Below are 15,324 nucleotides of genomic sequence, written 5' to 3'. Positions count from 1 at the left end.
CCTAAAATGATATAAGCATTTAATTTGCATTCAAAGTTACAAAAATAACATTTTCTGATACATTCTGGAAGGCAGTATCACCTCTTTACTCTAAGGCTTATTGTAATTAGTGCAATGGATACAGTAATTTGTGTGGTAACAAAACAGTATTCTTCCCAAACTGATTACAGGCATGCATTCCAAGCTACAAAATTGTAACTTATCCATCTTCCAATTACTTGTGAGTCATCACTGACTTCTTACTCACATTTCCTCAAACACATTCTTTTAGAATATGTTGATATTACAGGAAGAATGCGAGCTCTGGAAAAAGCTGCAAGCACTTTTAAGAAGAAATTTGACTGCATAATTATTATATAAAACAAAATTCAGTATTCCTACTGCTTATAGCAGAACACTGGGTTTCTTCTTCAGAATTCTGATCCATTACCAGAGTTGCATCATTTAAAAACCAAGGAGGAACTGCATATCTGCATTATCCTTATAGATTATTTCAGTTATGTCGCTATGATGCTGTTTAATGCCATCTTGGACATCATGAGCTAAACCAGCAGATATGACAGGAGCTGCAAGAGACTCGTGCCCTTCTAAAACAGCTGGAAGCCAGGCAAGATATCCGAAAGCATCTAAAATGGTATAATATACTTATGTGGAGGTAACTGAATCCCACTATGATTTTTTTGTTTAGTATTTTAAAGTAAAGCTATTTTATTGGAACTAATGGTCTTGGATTTCTCAATTGTATTGGAAAATCTTAAAAAATACTTTGAGCATGGGATTTCCCATTTTCTAGCACAGGCCTCCCCCTCTATTTTGCTTTGTTTATGTTTGGTTCAGTATTCAGAAATAAATATTTATATTAGTTAAAAGAGGGTTGGTTTGTTTCCAAAAAAAAACCAAACCCAAACCATTGCAAAACTGGAAAGCACTTTGGAAGAAGAAGAAAATAGAATGAAGGAAGAAATATAAGCTGCTTTTTCCCCTTTTTCCCTCTCCAAGTTCACTAGTAAATTACTGGATTTCTGGATTTATAAAAAAACCACTCACTTCCAATGCTACAAAACCAACAGCCTTACACCAGGTGTCTTACCTCTCTCTGAGTAACCGTTTCCATGATGGTCCCAAAAGCAGGAATTGTTGCAATCCTTACTGAACTACAACAGAAAAAGCAGCGCCTTTAAGATGTATTAAACATCAATAATAAAATGAATTAAAAACAAAGCAAAAAAAAAATTAGTACTTTAAGTCACATTAGTTTCTAGCAACAACAAAACAAAAAGAAGCAGACCAGGAAAAAGACAGACAGGATTAACTCAAGGTCTCAATCCGAAACTCACAATTCAGGATCACTGGACAAGGTAACAAGGGCCGGAGCAACCCGCTTGTCAATTAAGGCTTCACTCATGCCTCGAAGAGTCAGCTGTAAACCAGTCAACATGCAATAAAAAATGGTTTGGTAAACTTGAAGTACTGGGTTAGCTGTGACTGAGGATGGGCAGGCAGACTCTTAAGGTTTTTCTCAGTTTAGTCACCCACACAGGACATTAAAACGATTAAGGCTGTATTCATGCTATAGAGTTTATTAGTAACAACCTGTTAGTGAGATTAGCAAAGCATCCCTCCTTAGCTTGAAAGAAATATCACATCAGAATGTCCAGAAAATGAAGTACTATGGTGTCTATCAGAAAGTAGATAGTCAAAACTATTTTGCATTTTAGTAATGCAGATGAAACTTAATTTTGGAGTAGTAAAGCTGAATGCATAACAGAACATATTAATATCCAGCTTTCTGCTAGAATGATGTAAGCAAATTTCAAAACTGAGATTGACTGAATATAAACCAAATTAAATGACAAAGTTTTCTATTTGAAGCTTATCCAGCAGTTTTATCTGGTTCAAGTTCTAAGTGTCGTAGTAGACCTTTTTATTTACAAATAAGTGATTTGAAAGTTACGTTTGTTTAAAGGAATTAAATTTATGTTCAGTTAGAGTAAGAAACAGAACTGATGGTTATTTCTTCCTAAGTATTAAGAGAGATGCTAGGTATATAAGTTAGGAAACTTACATTTCAGGGTCACTGGAGAGAGTAATGAGAGCAGGAACAACTCTCTGAGCTACCAGAGTTTCATGTACCCCCTTCACCAACAGCTGAATGGTCGGAGCAGGGGGGTATCACAGGTGACGCACGGAAAGAGCGAGCACAGTATCATGGGAAGAGGAACGGCACAACCAAGAGAGAGAAAGAAAAAAAACACAAAAAGCAAACCAAAATTAGAAGCTAAGCAAATACTGCTACAGTAGTGCTTCATATATGCAAAAGCACGAAGAAAGCTGAAGTGGCCTGATGATTAGCACAAACCTGACAAATTCAACGGTACGATGATGTTTTCTCTATTTCCAGCTATTTTAAAATTTGAACTCTCAATAGTTTAGTAAGTAAGCATATATTTTAATTCAAATACTAATATAATTACATATTTTAATTATACATATACCTATGCCTAATTAAATACTAAAGTGATGCCAAGTTGAGTTTGACAGCTTCATCTGAATGCTAACTATTCCTAACTCAATCTAGTAGTATTTATTACAGCAGGTGGGTGTCACAGGAAAAATAGATGTCTTTAGCTAGGCCAAATGTGTGTAGTGTTCCCGCACTGAGGGATACCTTTCAAACATCTTACAGTGTGACAAACAGCACCTTTCCAGATGCCACTAAGCTTTCCTCAAAGTCATTCAGGGCTATTTTAGATTTAACTGCCATTGAAGCAAGAACATCTGTGAAACCTCCCAAGTCTCCCCTGCTGGTCTAACATCGGTAGAAAATGGAGAATCTTTGGATTAGCAATAAAATGTATTACACAAAGTCTTTTTGCAAACTAAGGATGAGATATATTTATTGCAATACAACCCAAATGTTAAAAACCGAGATCACAATGAAATTTATTACCCATAAATATGTGAAAATTGTTAGAATTTAGATGTTCCCAGATGATTTCTCTTTTTTTAAATTACTTAGGTAGTGATAAATAAGCATACATTTGCTGCATATGCCCCTCACATGTTTTCTACATATGAAAACCTATTTTTCAATAATGACAAGTTCCAAACTTTCTCCATATTCAGCACAACAGGCTGTTTTGCCTGCACAAAAAAAGAGAAAGGCTTGATGTTTCAATTTTGATTCTCATAGAATCATAGAATAACCAGGTTGGAAAAGACCCACCGGATCATCGAGTCCAACCATTCCTATCAAACATGTAAGGAAGTCTGCATACATTTGCTGATTTTAGGAACCAACCATAAAAAGCTAATCAGTAGCTTCTGAGCGAAATTTGAAATGTCTTTTTTAATATTTAGCTACATACTAATTTTTTTATTTCCTATATTCAAATTACATAATGACCACAAATTAAATTCCATGCTTTTTCCCCCAGCAGTGTAGCAAGAGAACATGTAAGATCTACAGGGCATGGGGAAAGCAGTAGGTATCAATATATCACGCAGTACCAAAACCAGGCAATATTTACACCCTCTGACTAGGGAGTTTTATATTCCGCTATTTGTTTAAGGGTTCCTGTTTTACCAACTCTAAATTTGAAACAAAGTAAATTGTGAAAGATTGGAAGGAACCTGACTTTACTACTTTTATAGGAGGCTTCTGGAATTTTTATTAAGCAATGTTTTTGTGTGCATGTATATGCACGCATGCCCAGGTGCACATGTGCATTGAATGTATTGTGGCCTTACAAATAATTGGAAAAGGAAGCATGAAGAGCGAATTGCTAAGCTGTGTAAGAGCATCTGGAGGGGAAAATCTGCAATTTACTTTCTGAATGACAAATACAGGATCAGGATTGTCAGTTCAACTACTACATTTTTAGCATTAATACATTTCTTGATTATTTACAGTGGCAACAATTTAAAATACTGATGTGTTGAGCTTATGGGCTACTCTTAAAATAGCTGTTAAGGACGTAGCTCACTGACTACAATGGTTGTACGTTTAATATTTCCAATGTTGAATGAATAGGGACTTGCACTTTCTTCACTAATCTTAGCTTTGAGAAAAGCCTAGTGGTACTGCAGTGCTTTGAAAAAGAACTGCTTGGAATTTGTAGAATTAACAAACAATTTAAAATAATTTCAGCTTCATGACTACATGCGCAGCCACACTTCTAATTATGGTAAACAGAACCGTTCTGTCTTACAGAAAAATACAATTTATATTTCAAGTGCATTCTGAACATAACTGTTCCTAGCTTTGAATCTAAACAGACCAAAGCTTGTAACACAACTACGCACTTCATGTTCAAAACAGCAGCAAATCTGTTTGCATCAACACTCAAATAGGAAACCACTGACTGAAAACATCAACATATACACAACAGAAACAGCTGGATAAGCAATGTGTAAGGTTACAGTGAGACAGAAAACACGAATTTTTATCTTGTTTTGATTTTTCTAGATCAGTGTGATCATTACTTGTGCATAATACACTTCAAAAAATGCTAGCACAAAGCTTCCTGACCCAAAGAGTAGGAGGAGTAGAAGGGCTCCAAATCATTTGTGTCCTTCTAATTTTAACAGACAGTAAAGGTTTGGTAACACAGGCTGGCAGGCCCAAATCACTGCAGCCTCTGTGCTGCTGTACAGACTGCTGTGCTGCTCAGAATCTTTACAGTTTTCATACAGCTGTCCTGCAGATGACAGGCTCTTCATCTTTTATCTAACCACTAATCAACTATTACTGCCTCTTTAAACAGGTGACTTCCGCAATATACATATAGTCATGTTTAAATATGTATGATACAGCTATCAAGAAAGTCGTAATATGATACTATTTTCAAGTGAGAAAAGTGTCTGCAGCCAAGTTACCTATGTTTTAGTAAAAATTGAAGCATACTAGGAAACAAGCAGTCAAGTTAGTATGCAAGACTGCCTAAAAATAACCAACATGCAGTTGAATTTGAAAGGAAACTGCAACCAAGACAACATGCTGTTGTAACGGAGGTCTCTTACATTTCACCAATCCTAATTAAAGAAAAATCTTAGTATTACTGACATAAAACATAAGCAATGTTCTTCATATTTAGAAAAAAACAAACCCAAACAACAAACAAAATAGCAACTCAAAAATATTTCAACAATGATCAGAATTTGCCATTTCCTTCTCAAAGGGAGAAGGGAAAGGGGTTAAAAAAAAAGACATGGTTTGACGTTTTCAAATTAAATCCCAGGATACATCTTAAAGTGGTTGTTTAGGGCTTTATCTGCAATGACTTTCAGAGTTGCAGTAAAGAACACTAATGGTCAGGTTAAGTGCTCTTTTTTATACAAGAGAGAGCTGAGCTTAGTTTTAGCTAATGAATGCAAGGTGGCAGATTCAGTTAGAGGTCTACTGGAAAGCTATCCAAATGAGCCAAATACAGAAGAAAAGCTACTTGCTTCATTTGGCAAGTGGAATACACCCCAGGGTTTTTGTATATGCCTTTTTTAATTAACATTTGATTAAAAAAAAGGCATGATATAGAAATAAAAGCAAACTTATTAGTTAAATGTAACAGTCTTTATCCTGAACAATTTTACCAAGGAAAGATGAAGCTGTCACTATGTGGCAAGTAAAGTAGTTGTAAATTACTTTAATTTTTACAAAAAACACAGAATTGGTTTAATGTATGTTTCTACCACTGTATTTCGCATCAATGGAAACTGCTTTGAATTACAATGCAAATTCATTGTAAAGGGACTAAAATCTGGTAACTTGTGAATTAGACTCCTGATGATGTGCTGAATAGCAAACACAAATGTTAAAACACAAGAGATGCTTATGTTTATCTACAGACCTAAGCAAATACATTTGACAATTAGTTTAATTCTGGTTTTCACAGTGTAGCAACAAAATGTATTTTCATAATCGGAAAGAGTTTTTTGGCATGCAAGAATCAGAACACAACAATCGAGTCAGCAGCAGATCAAAGAACACAGACGCTTGCCACAGAAGCACCTTGTAAGTGGCTAATGACAAAATGCTTAATGCAAAATATGCTGTTGAACAGAAAACACATACAGAAACAACTGCACAAGAACTTCCTGCTCCATCACACAGTACACAACTTATGTATGCCATTTGTAATTTTAAGAAAGTAGCAACATAATCCAAATCTGTTTAAAACAAACTCTAGTTTAAAAAAAAGGTGTAAAAAAGTTTGGATATCACTTACCTCAAACATTCTAGCAGCTGTACATCGAACAAGAGCAGAAGTATGGACAACTCCATACCATAAGACAGTTAATAGCAGCTCATGATAAGCTGGGTTTGCACTAAAAGAAAACAGTTATGCAATCAAAACAAACCAATCACTCCCAACTTATGAATATGTTCTGTGCCTACAAAATGCCATAGTTTCAAGAATCCACTGCTTAACAAATCTAAAACTCCAAGATTTATACTTTCTGTGGGATACATAACATTTATCTCACACTCTGAAGGACATGTAAAATGTTGCTGTCTAGAAAATACATCACATTAAGTTCATTTTTTGAAAAAACTTTAAAAATATAATTTGCAATAAGTTATGACACTGAACTGAATGCAAATATATATCTAGAAATCATCATACTAGTTTTGAAAATACAAAATTAGTTGCCATTTTATCCCCAAGGACTTTTTTGTAGGGTTTCTTTGGGGTTTGGAGTTCTTTTTTTAAAGTTCAGAATTTCTTTACCACACCACAGTTTAATCTAGAGATTAGAAGTTTTAACTCTATGAAATACCAAGGCAAAAACCCCCAAGTATACCCTTCTTTCACCCAAAGTGTCACAGTTATTAAAATTACAGCCAGATTAGTAGCTTTTAATAAAAACTTCTAATGTATTTAGATCTAGCGAACTCCAAGGTACATTCTTTACCCCAGTTCCACAAAGGAAGCTTTCAGACTATCAAGAGGAGCATGGGATAGTGAAAGCATGGTCATTACATCTTCCAAAAATCCAACTAACAGCTTGCGGTCTTCTTCCTGAAAGAAGAGCATACAACATGGAATGTGGTAGAAGTATTGCTACGATTCTGATCACCTACAGTTACAAAAGACAAACTATTACTGTGATCAAACTAGATTTAGCTTTTAATAATCTTATGAACTTTAAAAATGCGGCTTAAGAACAAGAACCTTCCAAAGCAAAGACAAGAAGAAGAGACTTGTGTATTTCCATATTTCATCAACTAAGCACATCCTCAGTCTTGAATTACCCGAACTGATTTAATCAAACCAGCTGAAAAAAGTACTTACGCACCTTCATGGCTCCTGACAGTTTGTGATTGCTCACAGTCCACTAAACATTTGTGAGATGATGAGGCATTTACTTTTTCCTGTGAGCTACATATAGGCCACTCCATAACTGGTTGCTACTGGAGGATTCGTTAGCATTATTTATGTAGTGCTTATTTTAGTACTAAGTAACACTAAAATTTTAAGACTCCAACTATGCCCAAAATGGCAAATTACCTACATAACTGTTTCAGTAAATTTAGAAAATTATGGTTTTTTTTATAGAAGCATAGATGTTATTTTAAGATTTATTGCATTTAGTTATTAACACTGATGACTATCATTTAAATGTAGTGGACAACCTGACTAGAAAACTTTTCTTACAGCAGCCCACTTACCTATCTTGAACACACAGGAGCGCTGCAAGTTTTCAATGAAAACAGTAAGGGGTCTTGGTAGAATAAAATTTACATATTATCATACATTTAGCAAAGAAAACAAAACCTACCTGAATATAGCATGTAAGGACCCCTGTTGCATAGATGGGAACTGTGGCTTTTGTTAGCACTCCATTACCTGCTGTAGAATCTAATGATACAGTGAAAAATTTAGGTTTTCTAAGTACATACTTGTGCATACATATAAATGTTTGTGTGTAACATACACTATATTTTATATGCATAAGGTAGACCTATATGTGTGTATTCTAAGTATTGTGTACATTCACTTCTTAATACATACATGAAGAATTTATATACATATATATGCATTTATACAGGCACACAAACACTAAAATAACACTCAAGTGGTATTTGGATTTGAAATTGTATTTGTACTTTACACACACACACAATCCACAATTTCAGAATGTTCCATTCAGATTAAGGTTAGATTTTCAACATTTCAAAAGATGACAAATTTGGGAAATGCGGTCTGAAAATATTATTTGAACAATAGACTGGCCGATTTTTTCTAGCTGTGGTTAAGATCAATTTTTATTCATTTGACTAAGACGCTACTTACCTATGTTTTCCTCAGATAGTCTTAATATCTCCTGGAACTGTGGTTTTACCTATACAAAGAATGATGAATCCCACGTAAGAAAACCTGTTACCAGTGTCAATTAACTAAGAAAAAAATTAATAATAAAGCCAACACAATAAAAAAAGACATTTAGAAGGTACAGAACGGAAGTAATTTTAAAAAACCTAGCCAGCTTTTAAGAAAATTGAAAGTATGACATAAGAGTGAAAATTTCTATGGAGCATCCACAGAGATGTAGCAGTATTCAGCTCTCCTGATACTGAATTCTCTTGGCAATATGCTTAGGCTCCAGGTTTTATCAATACATATGCGAAAACACCAAACAAACAAACTGTTTTTTGTGTTAGATCTTTGCTATCTATGAAGTGCTTTCTTCTAACTACAGCTGTAATCACCAGTATTAGAAATTCTTTTAAAGAAACAGAGGTTCTAAAGGTAACTTACAGAAGGGGCTTTCAAATAGCAGAGTCTGGTTCTCATCTCCTCTAGGGAGGCAGCATGTAATCCTAACTCTGTTTTGTAATTTTATCTTCAAGTAATCCTCTCACGCTTTATAATTTCCCTTTAAAAACCTATCTTTAATTATATTCTGAAGTTACTTTATTGAGAAAAAGTATATATTTCCTTGAAAAAAATATTTAGGTATCATCTACAGAAAATATTTCTAGCAGAAGAAGCTTTAATTTTAAATTTCCAATGAATTACAGGCTGGTGTACTTACATACAACACAAACACAACAATATGCTATTCTAAAGAAAAAAAATTGTTAAATCACTAGAAGCAGGATAACTATAAAGAATACAATTTAAAAAAAGACTTGCTTGTTGAGCAAGATGAGTATGCCATTCCAAAATGGTCAGAAACAGAAATCAAAAGGATGCAAAAGTGATTTAAAAACAGCAGCTTTAAATATACTTTTATGAAAAAGCAGTGGACATACAAATATAAATGGTTACATAAAGTGCACATATCTGAATAATACAGAGAATACAGAATATATGTATTGTCAAGGTACTCTATTGTTATAGAATATTTACAATACCTTACCTTAGTGTTTGTAAAAATTTTCCCAAATGTCCTACAAAGCCTCCAGAAAAACCTAGAGAACTCATGGACGCAGGCAGTTGATGCTACGTTGATCTTGCCAACTATTTCTATAAGCTGTGGTAGTCTAAAAATTGGGAAACAAAAGGATATTAAACACTACTCTGATCCTTTGTTTCTCTAAAGTTATATGTGTATAGATTTACTGCTTACGTTAATAAACATATGTAGATACATACACACACAGAGCCCCAATGATTCTAATAAAACTATCTACAAATTCTCTACAATTCCTGACCCTTGAAGAAAGCAAGGGTTTAAGTGCCAGAAAAGCCTAACCTGTATTTTCAAATATCTGTTACTGCAGAACATTGTATTTCATGAGATATTCAGAATGCAATTCTCACTTCAACAGAGAATTGACTATACTAGTGCACAGATAAAATAAACAATTTTATGAGCAAGTAGTTACCTACACATTATGCAGACAGTTGTTATTGTCTGAATAAAATTCAAGTAAATTCAGTATTAAGATGCCTAAAAAACATTCAATCTTTCACTCTTTAGTATTTCTTAAACACAATTAAACTTAAAATTATTACATTTAATAAAGGTTAACCACAATCATGATTAAGAACTAGCCATTTTGACGCATTTTAAAATCAGGAACCACAAGATAAAAATTAACTCACAGTTGATTGACTACCCATAGCAAAGCCTCCCAGCCTGTGGTACCCTCATGTTCTAGCTGATAGTCATACAGTTGCAACAACACCGCTAATTGTTCACGGCTCCCAATGATGATGGCCACATCCTGAAGAGGCGATACGGGTCGGGGAAATCTAGTGACTGTAACAACACAGAACAAGTGATCGTGAACAAAATTAAAACACCTTGGAAGTGATGTGAGTAAAGATAGCTATGAATTCTAATTCAGTGCCTTCTGTGTAAGGTTATCAAACTGCTTTTTAAAAATTGGTGAGCTAATCCAACTCTGAAGAGATTACATAACCCTCTGTTAAACTGAGAAAAAAATGGTGCAGGGAGATTATAGGATTATTGTTGCTGGCATGGCTTCACCACCAGCAAATCCTGCCTAACCTAGCAGCCTTCTATGATGACATTACTACATTCGTGAACAATGGAAGAGCTACTGATGTTAATCTGGACTTCTGGAAGGCTGTTGACACAGTCCCCCACCACATCCTTCTCTCTATATTGGAGAGATAAGGATTTGATGGTACAGACTATCCAGTGGATGAGGAATTGGCTGGATAGTCACATCCAGAGAATAGCAGTCAACAGCTCAGTGACTGAATGGAGACCAGTGACGAGTGGTGTACCTCAGGGGTCCGTGTTGGGACCAGGGCTGTGTAATATCTTCACAAATGACACAATGGGATTGAGCGCATCCTAAGTAAATTTGCAGATGACACCAAGGTGAGTGGTGTGGTTGACATGCCTGTGGGACAGGATATCATCCCAGAGAGGCCTGGACAAGCCTGAGAACTGGGCCTGTGTGAACTTCATGAGGTTCAACAAGACCAAGTGCAAGATCCTGCATCTGGGTTGGGGCAACCCCCAGTATCAATATAGGCTGGGGGATGAAGGGATTAAGAACAGCCTTGCCAAGAAGGACTTGGGGGTACCAGTGGATGAAAAAACTAGACATGAGCTAACAATGCACTCATCGGGTTGGATGGGGCTCTAAGCAACCCTACTTAGTTGAAGATCTACTGTTCATTGCAGAAGAGGTTGGACTAGACGACCTTTAAAGGCCACTTTCAACCCAAACCATTCTATGATCCCACAGAACACACTGCAGATTTACAGTATAGTAACTTGCAGGCAAGGTTTCCTGACTTCTGTTGCTAAACTTTAATCTTTTAATCTTTTAACTGCTCCAACTATTATACATGAAGCAGTTTTAGACACTCCCCAGTCCCTCCCCCCACTCCTTAATTATTTGAATGATCAGAGGCAAGATCTCAAAAAAAATTCTACACCATTAAAATATCTGGGGATTGAAATCTTGCTACAACAACATTGCATTTATTATTCTCGGTTCATGTCATGCATACTTAAAATCATTCAGCAATGAAGTTAAGCAACAACAACAACATCTTTCCTACTGCAAAATTGAAGAAAGCAAGCTTGCAGTTTCTGCAATGTTACCGGATTAGGGAGAAGTATGTGAAATTTTTCTTCCTCTGCTTTTGTAGAGGAAGAAACCATCAGACTACACTGAAGCCTGAAATTTTTGAATTCCTTATTTAAGTAGTTGTCACTCATGGAAAAAGTGCTTATCTTCAAATGACTCAAGTCAGCTGAATGAGTTTTATGATGGCATATTTAAATACTCACATTAAAATTGCGGAACAACATACCACTAGCAACTTTCCAAATTCTCCTTTAAAGCTCTTACCCCATTTTCTGCAACTCCACACACATCGCTATTATCAACATGTGGCAGGTATTCCCAATATCTTTTAAAAGTGTTTGTAATAGGAGAAGACATCATACAGGCTGCAATTGCTGATCTAAGTATTACTTGACTATTAGGCCATTCAGTCTGCTGAGACGTTACATAGATACATAACAGATGGTGAAGCTCCTACACTAGGCTGTATTTTTCCAACTTCATAAATTTTTTTATTTTGAAAGAACTAACTGGAACTGTGGCCAGCCTTCTTGAGCTATTATTGGTTGTCAGTGGAAATGAGTTCTTCAGAAACCTTAAGGAAGTCCAATTACAGATTGCTTTGCTTTCTCAAAAGCTTTTTAAAAGAAGTAGAGAGAAACAGTGAGAGAGAAAACAAACTTTGCCATTTTGCCTGTAACACTGCTAAGTAAATACAGAAAAAAAACCCCAAAAGGATGACATTTTGTTCTCCTTTATTCTGCTGGTAATCATTTTATAAATATTCATGACATATTTTTCTGTGTCACTAAGCTGATTTTTCTAATTAGTAAAATATCTGATAACGGTTCATGTCAGACTGATTTCCTTCACAGGAATGAAGTAGGAGAAGTGGAAGGAAAGAAAGTATAAAGATGTTTTCCCAAAAAGGGGAAAACAGAACACATTAAAGAGCTGTGCCAAGTCAAGACAAATCTTGCTATGCTGGAATCTGTCTTTAAAAAAAATTTTCTCTATCAGCTCAGCAACATTAAAGAAAGAAAATTCACAACATGATAGGGGTTCCCTGAATTTCTTTCTCCTTACTTTCTACATATAGAAATGCAACATAAAGAACAGATGGAGCAGAAAAAAAAAAAGCTTGGTGACAAACTTAAATCATTATTGTACAGACAGTATGCTAAAAAATTCTTAAGTTTACACATAGATTCTACAACTGATGTTTAGGTAGTAACCTTAAACACACACAATCCCAAGTAAGCATGGGCTACAGGCTATTCCTGAAATTCTTCCTTTGCACTTAGCAGTGATTTGAGTTTTGTCACCGAATTATGCTTAAATTTATAAAAACATCATATATCAGAAATTATTTACCTTCTATTTGTGGTACTTCTCCCTGAAGTTTAGCCTTGCTTGTGAAAGGTGCATTCTGCAGCACCAGTGCAAACAGTGAAGGAATCAATGACTGCAGAGCAGACAGATACATGTGGAGCTTATGTTCATCCAAGCCATGTTCTCCTTCCTGAAACAAACAGGACATGTACTTAACATTTTTGGTTTGGATGATTTGCTGCTTAGGCATGTATTCCCTGGCAAGACATCAACACATCTGTGATGAGCTTCTACTCAGAGATGCTAATTATACAGTAATTTATCCTAACCACAAGCTTACTTTGTGCCACCATCCAAATCCCCTTGTGACCCTTAAGTCACTTCTACTCAAAAAATTCAACGAATAAAGCCTTTGGCATTTAGCAGTTCATGTCAATGAACATACTGAAATATCTTGAAATAACATTTTCAGCACATTTTGGAAATGTGAGTCCTTGTCCCAGCACCTAAAAACTGAATAAACTAGTTGCCTGTACTCTGAAAACAAGCATCTTGGTTTAATGTGTTAGATTGTTGTAAGAGCCTATTTTCCAGAACTTTCCAGGTATCTACCAAATCAAGTGTGCAAAGTGGTTCACAATTGCAAATGATTTAACTAAACCATTTGATTCTACTTTTTTTTTTTTGCTTAGTAAATATTGCTTTTTATTAAAATCTACACTACACAACACTTAAAACCACTTTAAATAGAGGGCGAATGCACTTGGAATAACACACATCATCTGGTCACAGTCCCAAGCAAGTGTTTTCTGAATTGCACCTTGATTATTGGGTTATAAAGCAAAATGTTGTTAACCAAGAATATGCTCACGTTTGGGGGTATTTATGTTGGTTACTTTTTTTCTTCTTCTAAAGGACAAGTAAAAGTTCAAGAGTTACAACAAGAATCTCCAGAATTTTTCTCCCCAATAGAACGCTAAGTAGCATTTATCTCCATTTTTTTTTATTTTTTAAAAAAGGCTGCATATATAAAGATACAAAGAAAATTCTCCAGTGTAGAAGCAGCTGAACACATACCCTGAGCAGTTTTTCGATTTTATTAAGCAATGTAGGTATAAGATGGAACTGTAAATTTCCCAGTTCTGTTGTCCAGGCAGCATAAGCAGGTAAAAACACCTGATGCGTTGCACTAACTACACGTTCTGAAGGGTCTCCTAAAGCTGAAAGCAGTAGTTCAAAGCCCTGGCAAAAGATAATAAACAATGAAAATATTTTCCTAAAGTATATGCAAAAGTTTCCCCCATAAAATATGCAGACTAGAAAAATACAATCTATTTTTAAAACTTTACACTAAAAAATAAAACAAGGGAGTACATGGAGGCCTTCCAACAGATATTGCCACCATATCTAGAAAGGTAAAGAGTAGGTGGTTCAATGATCCTGCAAGTATTTCTCTAGGCAAGTTAACATAACCCACACAAACACATTCTACCACTCTGCCTTCAAAAATTCAAAGACAGTATTAGAAGTTCTTAATTTTTCATTTATTTTAAACATTATTGGGCAGCAATAAGTTGAACTGCAAGTAGGTTTTGTTGTAGGAGAAAAATGTAATAGTAAGTGGTGATATCAAACAGGCTAATAGTATCAGGTGGGCAATGAGGTGATATGTTCTTGAAGGCAAATTATGAATTATTAGAGGAGCTTCTGTATAAGGCTTATACCTGAGGTTCGAATCAGACATATAAATGTATGTTTTCTTTTTTGTCTTGCTGATACAATAAAATCAATATTCATAAAAAACATCCAAAAATTGTAAGGTATCTGGAAAGATTTAATTAAAAATTCACAAAAGTATGCATCCCCCTATTCATGAAATAACTATGAAGAAGCTTTTTATACATACAGAACCCAAATCAAAAGATACCTGTTGATATTTGTCTGGATCATCAATATATCCCATAATGATGCCAAGGCTTTTGATCACAGCTTCTCGTACCAGATCTGCCTTATCTTCCATTAGCATTTGCTGTAGCATGGAAAGTACTAACGAACTACGAATTTCTTTCTGTTTGTAATTAAGAAATATACTTGTTAAATCCAATGAAACAAGAAATGTGGGTTTATATCAAGTTTTATAGGTACTTTGCACTTCTATTAGTGCTCACAAACAAAATCCCCTCCTTGAACCATAGATCCTTTTTCAATATTATACATTCAGTTCTCACAACAGAAGATAAATTAATATAAAACATCAATAGCCTAATTAGAGAGCCTTTTGCCTTACTAAGCAAAGAACTCTGGTCCTTTAACAAATGTGGAACCAAAAATAACTAACAGCAAAAAACTACAATAGGTCTAGACTTAAAACAGAATCTTTAATCACTGTATCGCTAAACTGGAAAAGTGGGTTTTAAATTTGGGTTATTTTTCTCTCTGCCTGAAGCTTCAAATATAAGTTCACCGCTAACTTAAATTTGTTGCTTCTTCTG

General features: G+C 35.0%; 1 protein-coding gene across 4 annotated transcripts in view; it reads right to left on the bottom strand.

Moving 5' to 3' along the window:
* RELCH (RAB11 binding and LisH domain, coiled-coil and HEAT repeat containing) overlaps nucleotides 1–15,324 on the bottom strand; it is an 88,474-nt gene that overhangs the window by 16,845 nt on the left and 56,305 nt on the right. For all 4 annotated transcript variants that reach the window (XM_069853534.1, XM_069853535.1, XM_069853536.1 and 1 more), the window contains 11 exons: nucleotides 14,760–14,900; nucleotides 13,910–14,074; nucleotides 12,875–13,022; nucleotides 10,053–10,209; nucleotides 9,364–9,487; nucleotides 8,295–8,343; nucleotides 7,780–7,859; nucleotides 6,913–7,019; nucleotides 6,225–6,324; nucleotides 2,066–2,148; nucleotides 1,091–1,154 (listed from right to left, as the gene is read on the bottom strand). In XM_069853534.1, coding sequence (XP_069709635.1) covers nucleotides 1,091–1,154; nucleotides 2,066–2,148; nucleotides 6,225–6,324; nucleotides 6,913–7,019; nucleotides 7,780–7,859; nucleotides 8,295–8,343; nucleotides 9,364–9,487; nucleotides 10,053–10,209; nucleotides 12,875–13,022; nucleotides 13,910–14,074; nucleotides 14,760–14,900 — 1,218 coding nt within the window. The remainder of the gene's footprint in view (nucleotides 1–1,090; nucleotides 1,155–2,065; nucleotides 2,149–6,224; nucleotides 6,325–6,912; nucleotides 7,020–7,779; nucleotides 7,860–8,294; nucleotides 8,344–9,363; nucleotides 9,488–10,052; nucleotides 10,210–12,874; nucleotides 13,023–13,909; nucleotides 14,075–14,759; nucleotides 14,901–15,324) is intronic.

The sequence above is a fragment of the Phaenicophaeus curvirostris genome, chromosome 3, assembly GCF_032191515.1.
Source record: "Phaenicophaeus curvirostris isolate KB17595 chromosome 3, BPBGC_Pcur_1.0, whole genome shotgun sequence".
Lineage (NCBI taxonomy): Eukaryota > Metazoa > Chordata > Aves > Cuculiformes > Cuculidae > Phaenicophaeus > Phaenicophaeus curvirostris.
This window is presented reverse-complemented; position numbering and strand designations above follow the sequence as displayed.